The sequence below is a fragment of the Neofelis nebulosa genome, chromosome 4, assembly GCF_028018385.1.
Source record: "Neofelis nebulosa isolate mNeoNeb1 chromosome 4, mNeoNeb1.pri, whole genome shotgun sequence".
Lineage (NCBI taxonomy): Eukaryota > Metazoa > Chordata > Mammalia > Carnivora > Felidae > Neofelis > Neofelis nebulosa.
Window position 1 is genome coordinate 15,495,021 of NC_080785.1, and position 17,294 is coordinate 15,512,314.

A 17,294-nucleotide genomic window follows, 5' to 3' on the forward strand; every position below is an offset into this window, starting at 1 on the left:
AATGGGGAATTTGAATAAGGACTGGGTATTAGATGATACAAAGGCGTTATTAATTTTGTAGGAATTATTAATTTTGTTAGGTATAAACTGAAGGTCTCCTCATTTTTTCTTCTTTAGTTTAAAATGTTTATTATTCTACTGGCCTTTTTCTTAAAAAAATTTTTTTTAACGTTTATTTATTCTTGAGGGAGAGAGAGACAGAGAGTGAGTGGGGGAGGGGCAGAGAGAGAGGGAGACACAGAATCCGAGCTGTCAGCTCAGAGCCCGACGGGGGGCTTGAACTCACTCAACTCATGAGCGCCGTGAGATCATGATCTGAGCTGAAGTCAGACGCTTAACTGACTGAGCCACCGAGGCACCTCATGGCCTTTTTCTGATAATACAAGTAACATGTGCTCCTTGTAGAAAAGAATAGAAAATATAGAAAGACAGTAAGAACATGAAGTACAGTTATCTAATTCCATCATTTGAAAATAATCATTGTTTACATTTAGGAGTATTTCCTTCTAGTTAACGAATGTTTTGTTTTACCTCAGGTACTCAGGATCGGGTTGGTCATATTTTCAGTTCAAGACATACGCTCATTGTTGTTCCTCTTTTATTGAACTATTTCTAATTTGTCTTTAATAGTATATGTATAATTTGTTTTTATAAGTCATAAACTCCTGTGGCTCACCATCTAACACGAAGACTAGAGCCAGGACAAAAATACACTGTGTGTGTGGTATCTTCTCTCCCCAGCCCCTGTCTCCCCACCCCTGGTAACCACCATCCTGCCCTCCTTGTTCATCTTTCTCCTGCCTCCCTTTTAATTGTGTATTGATATTTGAATTGTCTTTACTTTGTAACAAGCCACTTCAGTGTACCCGTTCTCCGGTCGGAGGGTATTATTGGGCTGTTTCCAGGTGTTTCCTGGGGACAGTGTGTGAGGATCATTCTTGAGCATATCTCCTGTTACACATGTATGGGAGTATCTCCTGGACAGATACCTAGGAGTTTCATAGTGTGAAACTACAAGTTTACAAATAAGGCCGTACTGTTTTTCATAGAACCAATTGTATGAAAATAGACAAACTGAAACAAAGTTGAGACTAACCATCTGTAAGTATTTCTCACGTCTCCTTTTATGCTTCATCTGACACAATTGTTTACTTATTCTCTATTCTTATTCTCATATTCTCTTATTCTCATTTTTATACAAGTTTCAGCTTAAGATTCACTTGCTCCATGTAGCCTTTTCTATTTAACCTGCTCCACAGTGTTTCCCTGTCGAATCTCCTCCTATCATTTCACTGTTTTTACAGTACCTTGTAATTATTCTTTAGGTCACTGTTACCCACATTTCATCCCAACATACACTTGTAATTTTATTTTATTATTATTCTTTTAAATTTTAAGTAGGCTCCATGCCCAACATGGTGCTTCAAGTCACAACCACGAGATGAAGAGTCGCATACTCTACTGATTGAGCCAGTCAAGGCACTCCCACTTGTAATTTTAAAAACTTGAATAACATGTCTCAGCTCCACCATATTAATAACCACTCCTCAGTCAAAAACTGGCAAAGGAGAGTATAATTATGTTTATAGAGGAAATTAAAAATAGAAGGGCAAGTGTAATTATTTAATTGTACATAATAGGACTGACTCGTACATGTGTAGGAAAGCAATAAGATTCCCTTGAAATTTCATTAAGCAGAGAGTTAATGTGTTAAGTTATAGTACAGAAAACCTAATTCAGGACCCCATGAACGATCAGAAATCACCGAGAACCCGGTTTTTTCTTCCCATTAGGGAGTTCATTCACACAGATGAACCGTGAATTTTGTATCTGATTATATTTCACCCTTTGCTTCGGTTGGTAGGAAGCTTGAAGGTGAACTTCTGGCCCATCTTTCGTAACTCTGGTAGGTACTTTTGTGTTCGAACCTTTACTCTGGGCTTCTTTTACTCGTAAGTGCCTTCTATTTGTATTTTGTCACATGTATTTTGGTAACTTATCCCAATCTTTTCTGGGACACAGTGGGGTAAGGAAGTGACCAAATAAATACACGAATTCACGAATGAATGTACGAAAACGAGGATGCATAAAATGTATGCACAGTTCATGCAGTCGGGTCACCGAGTTCATGCCCTAGATCCGAGCTCCGTACAGTGTGTTTCCCTGAGAGGCGCGGCCTGAGCAGTGGGCCTGCCGCGGCTGCTGCCTCCCTTCCCTTTCCCCCAACCGCCGACACGGTCCCTAGTTGAACGTGGCATCTAGATTGCATTTAAAGGGTGTCTGATGCAACAAAAAGCACGAATTTGACCGTGTAGCACACACTCCATATGCACCCAGAGGCTGGTTGTGTTCATCTAGTGTTTCGTTGTCCTGCCTCACGTTCTTCACGTGTCCAGAGTGAAGGTAGGTGACAGGCACGGATTCTCTGACAGCGTCTCTAAACAGGCAGAGTACCGTTTGAACATTACCATCAAAAACCTACCGACCTCAGAAGTATTTTACAGGATGAAGGAGAGACACGACTATTTATCCGAGTCAAATGGAGACAGTCCTAGGTATAGGAACTAATAAACCGCGAATTCAGTTTTATCACTAGGAAGCAGGCATAACTACTGAGAGAGAGCACTGCCCACTCGCTCTCGACTTTCTGAGTGTGCCAAGCCTTAAGGGAGAGCCGTCCCCCGGCTTCCACGTCCTGGGACGTACGCTGCACGTCTGCACACATGGAAAGCCTGAGCACCGTGCTGGCTGCTGGGTTTCAGGACCCATCCCCACTGCTTCTCCCAAGTGAGGCAGGAGGTGTCCATTTGCAAGGGATACAAGCGTTCCCATTGCCTCATTTCCTCTCATACTTTGCTCCTACTGACACCAAAAATCACACGCTATTGTGTTCGGTGCTACATACTTCTGTTAGCCTAGGTTCCGTAAGGGTCAGGACTCCACACTGTTTATCCTTGCATCCCCAGCCCCGAGTATATGCTCGGCACACAATAAAACAATAATTAGATGGGAACCAGAATTCTATGAGGTCAGGTCTCACAGGTCCTTTGCTCTACCAGCTACGATATGTTTAATTCTCAGTAAACAAGTACTTGAGAGCTTTCTGAGTGTGAAGTGTCGTCCTGTGCACTGGCCGTAACACTTCTGTGATTCAGCAGAGCCAAACCTAAAATGACTAAGCACGAACCACAGCCTTGGTGGACAGGGATTCTTAAAAATATGTACCTTCCTTTCTCGTAAAGAGTTAACTGTGACACCCCAAACTTTGTTTTTTCCCTCTGCTCTGGGGTCAGGAAAGGAGGGAAGGCACAGGACATACCCAGGACCTGCATTCGCTACACTCGACAGACCACCATAGTAAGACCAAATAACAAACTTTAATTTGAATATATTACAGTAGAATATCATCATTCTTTTGAAGTACAAAAATAGTTAAAAATGTTTTCCATTTGCAAGTAATATTTGCTACCAACTAGAAATAGTGCATCGACGGTCTGAACTGTACACATGACACCACATTCCTAAGCCTGCACCTTCTTCTCTCCTGTATCATCAATCACATGTAAGAAAAGCAGCCATGCAACAGGACTCTGCAATCCTGAGACCCCGCCAAGACATTCCAGAAGGATCCTTAATAACAATTGGATGATATCTCTCTAAAACTAGCCTTTATGCTTTTTTGGCTCAATTCTATAGATTAAAAACTTTTTTAAAAAACTAGTTTAAAATTCCAGGAATTGCTATTTTTGGAGTATCAGCTTTCCCCCCAAAACAGGAAAATGACAGGGACAAGCTAGAGCATTAAATTCAACAAAAGCTCATTTAGAAGTAAATCACCACCAGTGGAAAAGCTTACCGAGTACAGGAGATCTGACGATAATGGAAATTAACCGGAAGACAAATTCCATTGCCAAAAGCCATTGAGGAGTTCCATCTTTTCCCACTATTATGTTGCCTCATGTTTCAAGTGAGCTTAAGTAAGAATCACAAGGTAATTCTAAAAATAATATTGGGTTCTGCCCAGATCTGATCCACCTTAGATGCTGAGAACCAACTACTGAAAAAGGACGAACGACAACATGAGAACACAGAAGCTTTGGCATATGAAAATGTTAAAATTTTGTTTTCTAAAATGCAGTTATTTGGGCCACTTTAGTTTGACTTGTGCTCCGAACTGATTAGATCTGGGTCTAAGATCAAAGACAGGAACTGAAAGAACCCCTTGCAAGTGTCCAGATGGCAAAGGCTACCTGCAGTCGCTGGTCTTCTCCTGCCGCGTTCCCGGCTCCATTTTCTAGGACTCCCTCAGCCACCGCCGTGCTGGGGGTGCGGGGGACAACGGGCGCAGTGCCTATGGGACTTCTCTAAGCTGTCTGCAGTGCTTCAAGGAGTTAGGACGCTCTTTCAGTTCTCATGCGGGGAGGGGTGGCTCTGCACTTTCTACACCTGTAACGCTGGGTGCCTTAAGCTAACAGAAACAAAATACATGGTGTAGAAACAAAGGTAATCTGCTACATCAAAACATGTATGTGTATTTTCTGAAAATCAGTTGTGAGTCTAAAAGTACTCAGTGATAGGTTTACGTTGCAAGAACTCAGAAACCTGGGGCTGGAATAGGACGTAGGACAGAGTCCAGCTATTAGGAAGTCCCTCAAAGGGCTCTGCACAACCCGTGTTTATTATCATTATATTAATAAATGGCCCCACTGCATACATATAGCCTTTGTAGCCCTACATTCAAAACTGATGTCGATTCAGCAAAACATATGAAAAAGATCCTTAACCTGTTTTGTTCCCTGAAATATAATGGAGCAGTGACTAATGAGATTTGCATACTATTTCCTGAATACCTTTAAATGTACCATACAGATTTTTTTCATAGTATGCACCTTTTAAACAGCTGTAATACTCCTGTTTCTTTGATGAAAAATAACATGTTATTTATCATCAAAACTACTGAAAGAGTAATCCCCAAAGTCCATTATCTATTAATGACTGGACAGTTTGATAAAGGATCTTACTGCCACTCTTAGAATTATGTTGCTATTTCTAACCTCTGCTCTCCTAAGACTCAGAAATGCATTACAAAATTCTTTATGGAATGCCCCAGTGACATGGGATGATGTACAGATGACTAAAATGAAGAGGAAAGAATGACGGTGGCTCTTGGGCATTAAAGGCATTTGTTATTGGAGCGATGGGAAAATGCCATGGAATGCTAACATTAAAAAAAAATTATGCCATTCTCCTTAAAGTCAGTTATTACATAAGAGTTCTCTGAGTATTTTTGGAAGAAAGGCACCAGACAAATCCAAAGTCTTATTGCTAGTCGGATCACACAGGGGCCGGAGCACGGACTATGGTGCTTAGTTCAGCCAGGAGGCTAGGTCTAAGCGAAGTCACTGATCTTGAGGCTCAAAGAGCAAGGAAGGAAATGTCAAAAAATAGAGCCCTGCATCTTACATTAAACTTGAGGAATTCTCCTCAATTTCCAATTTTACAGCAAAGCGGTGACCAGTTCCCCAGGACTCTGGAGCTATTTTAGATAGGCACTCTGTTTTCTTTGGCCCATTTCTTCATGATTCGGATGATGTACTCCACTTGGGTGTTCCCTGTGCTTCTCAGTAAATGGAGTACTTCTCGAAGGGTCTCTCTGGGGGAAAGATTTGAAGGGACAAAGAGTTTCAATAAGCATGTAAATTAACAGATCTAATCAACTCATACTTGTTCTTCGCTCCTTCCAGTAAGGCATTTTTGGTAACAGACTATTTCACTGTGTATTCACAAACCAGTTATGGACTTCCAAGCCTTCTATTTTTTTTTAATGTCTATTTATTCATTTTGGGGGGAGAGAAAATGAGAGAGAGAGAGAGAGAGAGAGAGAGAGAGAGAGAGAATATGAATGTGTGCGAGCAGGGGGGGGCAGAGAGAAAGGAGAGAATCCCAAGCAGGCTCTGCACTGTCAGCACAGAAGCCCAACATGGGGCTCGATCCCACAAACCATGAGATCATGACCTGAGCCAAAATCAAGAGCTAGACGCTTACCTGACTGAGCCACCCAGGCGACCCCAAGCCTTCTATTTTTATGGTAGAATACTAAAATGGAAATTCTATGAAATCCTTTTCACCAACCCAAGTTTTCCTGTTTACTTATACTATCCATACACAGGCTATTAATCTTTCTGGCCTAACATGATGTAAGTATTCCTATTTCTATGCCTATTCTGCATGACCAAGTAGAAAGAGGGTTGGGTTCAAAGAATTAGGTTCAAATTCTAGCTCCATACTAACAAGTTGCTTCTCTGAGTCCAAGACCTCTCTCTCTCTTTTTTTTAAGACTTTATTTTATTTATTTTAATTCAAGTTAGTTAAAATACAGTGTAGTCTTGGCTTCAGGAGTAGAACCCAGTGATTCATCTCTTACACATGACACCAGTGCTCATCCCAAAGATTTTATTTTTAATGTTTGTTTGTTTGTTTATTTAATTTTGTTAATGTTTTATTCTTGAGAGAGAAACAGCGCAAGCAGGGGAAGAGCAGAGAGAGAGGGAGACACAGAATCCGAAGCAGGCTCCAGGCTCTGAGCTGTCAGCACAGAGCCCGACGCGGGGCTCAAATTCACAAACTGAGAGATCATGACCTGAGCTGAAGTAAGCCACTTAACCCACTGAGCCACCCGGGCGCCCCAATGTTTATTTATTTTTGAGAGAGACAGCGAGAGAGCATGAACAGGGGAGGGGCAGACAGAGAGGGAGACAGAGGATCTGAAACAGGTTCTGTGCTGACAGCTGACAGCAATGCAGGGCTCAAACTCATGAGACAGGAGATCGTGACGTGAGCTGAAGTTAGAAGCTTAACTGACTGAGCCACCCAGGTGCCCCCAAGGTCTCTTTTGTTTGAGGTGGTAATCACCTTAAACTGGGTGTCACCACCATATTTGTAAAATTTTATAAAGCCAGAGTAATGGATGATTTCTTCAAGAAAATTAATATATTAGGGTCGCCTTGGTGGCTCAGTCGGTTAAGTGTCCAACTCTTGCTTTTGACTCAGGTCATCATCTCACAGTTCATGGGATTGAGCCCCATGTCAGGCTCTGCACTGACAGCACAGAGCCAGCTTGGGATCCTCTCTTTCCCTCTCTCTCTGCCCCTTCCCCTCGTGCTCTCTTCCTCTCTCTCAAAATAAATAAACTTTAAAAAAAATTTTAAAGAAAATTAATGTATTAATAAATATGGAAGAGAAGAAAATTCAGGGCCAAGATTTGGCAAATACCCAGTGTTTATGTTTCAAGTAATTTAATTTTAATTAAAATTAAAACTCATGTTTTATGTAATGCATACTAAAACTTCCCTGTTACCTTATCAAATGTATAGGTGACTCTGCCTATGGATCCTCTTCCCTAAGATTTCACTCATATTTTCTATTTCTGTTTTTTATTTCAGTCATCTTCTTTCACCTAATCAAATTCTGTTTTCTTTTTAAGTTCATGTATTTATTTTGAGACAGAAAGGGAGGGAGGGGCAGAGAGAGGAAGAGCCAGAATCTCAATCACATGGGCTTTGAACTCATGAACCGTGATATCATGACCTGAGCTGAGATCAAGAGTCCCATGCTTAATTGACTGAGCCACCCAGGCACCCCATCCTAATAAATTTCTTTAAACCAGTATTTAGGAATGGAATCAGATACAAGGAAGGAAGTAATTTTTGATACATTATATACTTATAAAATAACCACATCTATTTATACACCAGTAACAAATACATTCCACAAAGTTATTTTTAGAAAACTGAATTTAGTTTTAAGTATTTTAATTTTTGTTATAAATGGAGCTGTATGTTACTTAATTTTATGTAATCTACTGTCTCAGTTATTTCCTGAAATACAGGGAGACAAAAAAAAAATTATCAACCATACCCACTCCATTCCTAAATCTTTGAAGCCCAAAGTAAGTGCACAAGAAAAAGCTAACAGCCAAAGAAAAGAGTAGAAGAGATAGAAAGAGACTTTTTTAATGAAAATGACAATTCATTTGGAGCCAAATATATATCTTACTCTTACATTTGAAAGCTATAGTATACTCAATATTCCCAGTAAAAATGATTTGGAACATAAAAAATTTCTGGAGAGAAAACATCAGATAGACATATAAAACATCTTAATCTTCTATTCATCATTATAAAACATCATTATCGTTTTGGGTTTTCAGAAGATGTAATACAAGAAAATAATTCTTTTCCCTTACAAACACCAAAAGAATAGAGGTAGTGTCTCTTTTGGATTACTTACTTGGGTTCTCGTCCAGCTAAGATCATCTGGAAAATGCCCACACAGGCTCCCCTCTTGCCTTCCCAATATTCAGGGTTAGGATCCAGCCTCTCTAAGACATCAAAAGCTTTGGCTGAATAGTAGAACTGGCCCATCTGATTAAAAGAAAGTATTGTGATAATACTTGTAATCTAAAGATTGCACTGAATGAAACGAAATGTAAAGACAGCGTGAAACAGAACTATATAAAAAATGGTTAGTGATGACATTTTCAGCTAGCAAAGTAGATAAATTTCAATTCCTTACTAAAACTAAAGAAGGAAAAATCACAATTTGAGTACATGGTTCAATTTATATCAGTTTTCAACAACGTAACATTTTTCCTACATATAGTCAAGTTATGCTGTAATCAACACATCTGTCATTTCTTCTAATTATACTGTACTCTTTTTTTCAAGCTTACTTATTTGAGAGACACAGAGATAGCAAAAGTGGGGGAGAGGCAGAGAGAGAGAGGGAGAAAGAGAGAATCCCAAGCAGGCTCCGCGCTGTCAGGTTTCCTCAACACATTCTGTAGGTGACTACTATCATTCATTTTACGTTAATTTGATCATGTTCAACCCAAGAGAACATGACTTTTCCTGACCTTGTTCCTAAATTCTTAAAATGCCGAGATGGATAATGACTACTACTCTAAACATCAAATCTTCTAAACACTTAATTCATTTTGACAGAACTCTTTCCCAAATATACTACACATTTCCTCTGCCATGTAGAGCATGCCAAATACTATTAAACTGTGCTTAGGTGAGTTTTCTTGACTGGCAGCCAAAAACATATAGCATTGCCATTTTGTTGAAGTCTTCAACTTGCTGGGCAATCCTCCTCGCTCAGTGTGGTTTAGTTACCTCTCCACTCCCATAAAGTGCTATTCTAAACCTTTGCTAATTTCCTTAAGATCTCTACTGCAGTCTTAGCATTTGTCTATCCTTCAGGGAAAACACAACCTTCCTCCCTTCAGCTCAAATTGTGCTCGTACTCGCATTCATCCTTCCCTCGTTTCTGTACATTTCACAGAAAGAAGTGTTCTTATTCCTTTTCAAGGTTAGTCCTTCTTCCTATGTGCTCTTCAAAAAATTATTTTTGGAGAAATAACACAGATATAGAATGGTGCCTGAAACATTAATGTACAATTTAATGCATAAAACATGAACACAAGAGTAATCTCTGCTCAGGTCAAGAAACAAGACATTGACAGCTATTTAGCTCTGTGTCACTGCCAGACCACAGCCCTCTCCTTCCCTCCAGAAGCAACTGCTATGCCAACTTTTATGGTCATCAGTTCTTTGACTTTTTTTATACTTATGTATATACCTTTAGACAATATAATTAAACTTTTGTCTTTCAAGACTTTATCTTTATGAATACCATAAATATTCTTCCGTGTCTTGCCTATGTTAAGATGCATCTATATGGCTGGATATAGCTCTGGTAAGTTCATCTTTAAAAATTACTCATTTTGAAATAATTCTAGATTTATAGGATGTTTTGGAGATAGTACAAAGAGGTCCCATATACCTTTTTCTTTTCTTTTCTTAAAGATTTTATTTTTAAGTAATCTCTACACCCAACATAGGAATCAAACTCACACTCCCAAGATCAAAGAGACATGCTCTAGCAATTGAGCCAGCCAGGTACTCTAAAACTTCGGGTTTTTTTTTTTTTTTTTTTTTTTTTGGTCCCAGGTACCTTTCACCCAAATTCCCCAGTTACAGCTTACTATAGTGCAGTATCACAGTATCTAAAACCAGGAAATTGACATTGCTACAATGTGGGTGTATAGTTCTGTCATTTCATCAAATCTGTAGATTCACGTAACTATCAAGATACAGAATGATTCCATCATCACAAATCTGTCCTACCCTTTTATAGACATACACACTCCTCTCCCTGTTGATCATCCTTAACTCCCAGCAATCACTAATTTGTTCTACATCTCTATACTTTTCATTTCATGCATGTTATGTATATGAAATCAAGCAGTATGGGACTCTTTTAAGATTGGCTTTTTTCACTCAGCATAATGTCGTTCTTATTCCTTATTATTCGTTATTTTGGCACAGTACAGGGAGTATAGTCAATGGTTCATAATAGCATTGTATGGTGGTAGATAGTAGCTACACTTGTGAGCACAGTATAACATGTAGAGTTGTTGAATCACTGTGTTGTACACCTGAAACTAATGTAACATTATGTGTCAACTATACCTCAATTAAAAAAAAAAATCCAAGTTACTATGTATATCAGTAGTTGGTTCCTATTACATAACCTTGAAAAAGCAGGAGGCACCTCCACCCAAAGTTTGGTTTGGATGTTGAGAGTAATGATGCCATACACACACCAAGAGAACATAGAAAGATTTCTTACTTAAATAATTGAGATCTCTGGGAGGAGTAGGGCAGGCCTCTTAAGAGAGAGCAAGAGAGAAAATCTCTTAAGAGATTTTTATTGTGGTTGGGGCTGGGGCTGGGATGAGGGTTCCTGAGCACCAGCAGGGGCTCATGTGGTCTGAATCACCTGGTGGCACCAGAGAAGGGAGTACCTAGCTTTTCTTATCATTTTGCCCAGATGTGGGGCACAAGGGGAAGAAGGAAGGGTGAAGCTTAAAAGGTGTCAGCAGTCAAACATCAAGAAAGGCAGTCAGGACTGTCATCACCATTGCTGTTTATTAATAAGCAGTAGTCCACGCCAAACCGGTTTGTTTAACCATTCACTACTGAAGCACATTTGGATTATTTCCAGCTTTTGGTTATTATAAATCAAGCTGCTATTGACATTGGGAATAGGTATTTGTATGGATACAGGTTTCATTTCTGAGATGAATGCCCAGGAGTGTGATTGCTGAGGCATATGGTAAGCATGTGTTTGTTAAACAAATTTCTTAATTCACAGTATATATTTTTTCTGTCCTTTTACTTTCAACCTACCTATATCACTATATTTGAAATGAGTTTCTTGTAAAAAGTACATAGTTGGGTCTTGGTTTCTTATCCACTCTGTCAACATCTCTCTTTTAATTGGTATATTTAGACTATTTACATTTAATGTGATTGACATGTTAGAAGACTTAATTCTGCCATTTTTTCCCCCTATTTGCCCTTTCTATTTTTCCTGGACAAGGACATCTCATACATGTCTCTGTAGTTTGCAGCTGGAGAAAGACATGATTGTGCAATTAGCACAGAGGGAGGACAAAAAAGCCTGGGCTTAACCTCTCCAGTCTCCTCCTATACGTATCTTTTTCCTGCTTTTTCTATATTGTAGTAAATCTTAGCCATGAGTGTAACTTTGAATCCTCTGAACCCTTCCAGTGACTCACCAAACTAGTGGGTGGTCATGGGACCACTGTGACAGTAGGTAAGACTGAACTGGTTTTTAAGGTCCTTCTCTTCTTTTTAAGGTCATTAACTCCATCTTCCTCTCATCTCCGTAGGGCCTTCTTCCATCAGAAATGCCCCCATTCTCTTGAATCTCTAACCTCCCTGTCCAACAGCTCCTCTGCCTAACGATACTTTAACTCCCTACTCTAAAAACGAACAAACAGGGGGGCCTGGGTGGCTCAGTCGGTTAAGCGTCCGACTTCAACTCAGGTCACGATCTTGCGGTCCGTGGGTTCGTGCCCCGCGTCAGGCTCTGAGCTGATGGCTCAGAGCCTGGAGCCTGCTTCTGATTCTGTGTCTCCCTCTCTCTCTGCCCCTCCCCCGTTCATGCTCTGTCTCTCTCTGTCTCAAAAATAAATAAACGTTAAAAAATAAAAAATAAACAAACAAACAAACAAACAAAAACAACCTCTCCCTCCACCTGCAAAAATACTCCCCGCCCCACGTCCTTAACCATGGTTTTCCTTTTAAGTTAGCGTCATGTTTCCCCCCCTTATCCTCAGCATCCATTTCTTTGTGGTCTACGCTCACTGTGTCGGCTTTCTAATCTCATTCTCTTCTCTACCCACTATTGTTTTCTCAAGTCTCATGCAGTTCCAACAGGTTGCAGATTTGTCATGCTCCTCCCTAGGCTTTCGATAAAACTGAAACAAGAAAAAGAGGAATGAAAAGCCCTCCCCCCCCGCCCCCGGTTCTTTTCTTTCCTTTATATCCATCAGCATCCTCTGTCTCTTACACTGATTCTTCTATTTCTATGCCTTAAACACTGGTGTCCGTGTGGTTCCTCACCCCATTGGCTGGTTAACCTCACTGTCGCCCACACTCTCCTGCTACTGCTGCCGCCGCCACCACCACCACCACCGCCAACTACTGTTAACTTCTACAACTGTATCTCTAATCCCGACCTCTTACAGGAACACCTGAGCTCCAGGCTCGCCATAGTAATTTCCCACAGGTAACATCTCTAGCTGGAGCCCCAAACACACTTCAGATTTAACACATCTACAACTGAACTAAATTCCCGTCTGAATGTTTTCTTTCCCTCTGGTTCCCCTAACTCGCTTAATGTCATTGCCATCTACTAAGTCATGTTAAACATTTTCAAGTTTCCTATGTTTTACAACCTTTTCCATTGGTAGTGACTCACTTTATTTTTGTAATGATTCACTTTGAAATGAGCTGTTATTAATTTAACACTAGTCTAGTGTTACCTAAATATTCCCCAATAGGAACCTCCAGAATGTGAGGTTAATTTGTTACAAAACTTCTAATCTATAGGATAAGGCCCCAAAGTCCTCCCTCCTTCTCCCTGCCTTTCCAGCTCCCCCCCCCCCCCCCACCACACACACATAGCTAGTCTTTTATGAAACCTGATTGCTTCTTATTCTCTTTTCTGGTTCCTTTGTCTCTCCAGTCTACTATTTGCCCCTACGTATTCCCTAAGGTTTGGTTTGCAACTCCCTACTCTTCTCACTTTCCTTCCTTACCTAGGTAATCCTGTTTATCAGGGCTTCAATTACTATTGAAATGGTGCTGATTTCTCCAAATCTACATCTCTAGATATCAGAGGACATTTTTCCTGATCTTCAGAATTAAGTTTCCAACTCCCACATGATTATCTCTACCTGGATGATATCTAAAGATTCAGAGTCTTTAGAAATCTAAAACAACCTCTCTAAATCATTGTTTCATATACATTTCATATTTCACTTATATGCATACATATTTGATATGTATATAAAATCGTGAAATGCTGTCTATCTCTGAATTCATATGTTCATAAAAGGGATGACATTTCTTTTTTTTTTTAACATTTTATTTTTAAGTATTCTCTACACCCAATGTGGGGCTTGAACTCACAACCCTGAGATCAAGAGTTGGATGCTCCTCTGACTGAGCCAGCCAGGAGCCCCAGGGATGACATTTCTGACATGGCCATTTAATCTCTAGGACACTCTTCCCTAATATTTGGCCAGTGTAGCACTGTGTGACTGACCTTCAGTTTTCCCTTTAGGTGTCACTTGGACTCACCTTGTAGCAGTCATTAGCAATGAGCTGTAAGAGGCTAAAGGACTCGCCAGAAGTTTCCATCTTGAGATACAGTTCCCAGGCTAGTCTTGGTTTCTTATTCATTATATCTACAAAAAAAAAAAAAAAAAAAAAAAAAAAGTTGGGGCATTTATTTATTTATTTGTTAGAGAGAGAAAGAGAGAGAGAAAGAGCATGCAAGCAGGGGAGAGAGAGAAAGAGAGAAAAAAAAATCCTAAGCAGACTCCATGCTCAACACAGATCCTGACATGGGGCTGATCCCATGACCCTGAGATCATGACCTGAGCCCAAATCAAGAGTTGGACACTCAACTGGCTGAGCCACCCAGGCGCCCCAGAGTTTTGCCTTTTAAATGTGCAGGAAATATAATTCTGCATCTTGCTATTCTTTGGATTTGGTTCTATGTTCCAAACAGACAAAGGAATGGTAAACAGCCCTTATGTAGAAAGCTTGCAAGGTCATCATTAAGCTGGTTCTCCATCAGAACTCTACCATACGTAAGATATTTAAGTTAGGATTCACAGAATTATGTCTTTTTAGATTGGGTTGATTTCCAGTAGTTCCCACTTTGCTCATCTGCTCAAAAGTCACATATCATTCATTAAATCCTTCTCATACAGTTTCAGCTTCACTGAGAACATGTGATTGCTGAAATTTTTCTGTGACTTCAAAAACTCTGTGCACATTTTAAATCTGAGTGAAAAAAAAGGAGCAAGGAAAGATAATGAATAGGAGATGACAGACAGACAAAGGTTGTAGGCTACATAGTATTTTAAAAAATTATGGTTTGTGGGATTGAGCCCATGCTGTAGGCACGGAGCCTGTTTTAGATTCTTTCTCCCTTTCTCTCTGCCCCTCCCCAGCTCATGCACGTGTGCACTCTCTCAAAATAAATAAACTTTAAAAACAGATTAAAAAAATATGTTTCCGACACATTACCACTTTTCAGGCCTTCATCATAATGAAAAGGTAAAATTAGCCTATTTAACACAGAATACTGTACACTGAGATTCTGGAAACTTGAACAGGGCTGAAGGAAGAACTTGACACCTTTCAGGACTATTCATGGAGGTCAATGTTGTATGGTAGAACCAACTACAGGGTAAATGTACGTAATACGTATACATGGCCACCCTAACTGAGTAGCATTAATGATGCTTAATTTCAGTGTTTACTCATTCTACAAAAAAAATTAGAAATGTTCACTGTAGGGGTGCCTGGGTGGCTGAGTCGGTTGAGCATCCGACTCATGATTTCAGCTCAGGTCATGATCCTGGGGTCGTGGGATTGAGCTCCATGTCAGGCTCTATGCTGGGCATGAAGCCAGCTTGGGATTCTCTCTCTCTCTCTCTCTCCATTTGCCCCTCTCCCTGGCTTTCTCTCTTTAAAATAAAAAAATAAAACAAGGGGCACCTGGGTGGCTCAGTCAGTTGAGCGTCCAACTCTTGATTTTGGCTCAGGTCATGATCTCATGGTCATGATCTCACGATCAAGTCCTGCATCAGCCTCTGCACTGACAGCCTGGAGCCTGCCTGGGATTCTCAGTCTCCCCTCTCTCTTTGTCCCTCCCCTGCTTGTGCTCTTTTTCTCTCTCTCTCTCAAAATAAATAAATAAAATGAAAAAAAAAAAAAAACCTTAAAAATAAATAAATAAATAAATAAATAAATGTTCACTATAATTTCTATCCAGAAGATTATGCAACAGAGAAGAAAAAGAGGATTCCTCTGTAACATTTAAAAGATGACTCACAGCACCGAGCTAACCAACTGAGGTAAATGTAGTCATTTTTCATCTTCTCACTTTGGATTAAAAGGAAAACCTGTAAGAAAAGGAAAGAAAAGGAATAAACATGAAGATATTTTTGCAATAAAAGTACCTATATGGGCTTGCCTTAGGTTAACACTTAGTTGTAGCCTTACAGATGATCAAATGCTATCCAGACTGCTAAGTAAAGGACAAAACAGGGTGATGTTGACATACTTCTCTCAGTTATTGATCTCACAAGCTGGCAAAAGGCTGGTAAGGATATATAAGATTTGAACAGAATAATTAACAACTGCATAATACACATTTGTTTAAGAACACCTGACCGTATTACTGGGTAGTAAAACAAGTCTCAACAAATTTTGAAGGGCTGGTGTCTTACAGACCACATTGGATAGCCACAATACAATTAAGTTAGAAATCAAAATAAAAAAAAAAAAAAAAAAAAAAAAAGAGGTTAGAGTGGGAGAGAGCCAAAGCATAAGAGACTGTTAAAAACTGAGAACAAACTGAGGGTTGATGGGGGGTGGGAGGGAGGGCAGGGTGGGTGATGGGTATTGAGGAGGGCACCTTTTGGGATGAGCACTGGGTGTTGTATGGAAACCAATTTGACAGTAAATTTCATATATTAAAAAAATAAAAAGAAAAAAAAAAAGAAAAAAAAAACCAAAAACAAAAAAAAAAAAAAAAAAGAAATCAAAATAAAAAGCTTGGGAAAGATAATACACGTATTTGAAAATCATGAAACACATTTTTTTTTCATTTTTAAAAAATTTACATCCAAATTAGGATATAGTGCAACAATGATTTCAGGAAAAGATTCCTTAATGCCCCTTACCCATTTAGCCCATCCCCCCTCCTACAACCCCTCCGGTAACCCTCAGTTTGTTCTCTATATTTATGAGTCTCTTCTGTTTTGTCCCCCTCCCTGTTTTTATATTATTTTTCTTTCCCTTCCCTTATGTTCATCTGTTTTGTCTCTTAAAGTGCTCATATGAGTGAAGTCATATGATTTTTGTCTTTGTCTGACTGACTAATTTCACTTAGCATAATACCCTCCAGTTCCATCCACGTAGTTGCAAATGGCAAGATGTCATTCTTTCTGATTGCCGAGTAATACTCCACTGTATATATACCACATCTTCTTTATCCATTCATCCATCGATGGACATTTGGGCTCTTTCCATACTTTGGCTATTGTGGATAGTGCTGCTATAAACATGGGGGTGCATGTGTCCCTTCAAAACAGCACACCTGTATTCCTTGGATAAATACCTAGTAGTACAATTGCTGGGTCATAGGGTAGTTATATTTTTAATTTTTTGAGGAACCTCCATACTGTTTTCCAGAGTGGCTGCACCAGCTTGCATTCCCAATGAAACACATTTTAAATAAAATTTCACAAAGAAGGGGCGCCTGGGTGGCTCAGTCGGTTGAGTGTCTGACTTCGGCTCAGGGCATGATCTCATGGTTTGTGAGTTTGAGCCCCGCATTGGGCTCTGTGTTGACAGCTCAGAGCCTGGAGCCTGCTTCGGATCCTGTGTCTCCCTCTCTCTCTGCCCCTCCCCTACGCATGCTCTGTTTCTCTCTCTCAAAAATAAGTAAAGACATTAAAAAAAAATTTCACAAAGAAGACATCATAATGGAAGTTAGGAAAGAATTTGAATTTGAATAATAATAAGTGGAACAATTTGCTAAATAATAACAAAACTGAATTGAATAATTCAACTGAATTGCTTTGAATGATTCAGACAAATTAATCTACAGGGTTA

General features: G+C 39.7%; 1 protein-coding gene across 5 annotated transcripts in view; it reads right to left on the minus strand.

Annotated features, from left to right (window-relative positions):
• Positions 1–3,357: 3,357 nt before the first annotated feature.
• The window catches only part of IFT56 (intraflagellar transport 56), a 48,655-nt gene continuing 34,718 nt past the window's right edge, over positions 3,358–17,294 (minus strand). For 4 of the 5 annotated variants that reach the window (XM_058724130.1, XM_058724129.1, XM_058724131.1 and 1 more), the window contains 4 exons: positions 15,508–15,577; positions 13,740–13,846; positions 8,290–8,423; positions 3,358–5,653 (listed from right to left, as the gene is read on the minus strand). In XM_058724130.1, coding sequence (XP_058580113.1) covers positions 5,542–5,653; positions 8,290–8,423; positions 13,740–13,846; positions 15,508–15,577 — 423 coding nt within the window. In that variant the 3' untranslated portion in view covers positions 3,358–5,541. The remainder of the gene's footprint in view (positions 5,654–8,289; positions 8,424–13,739; positions 13,847–15,507; positions 15,578–17,294) is intronic. The other variant, XR_009260215.1, reaches the window with a different exon arrangement.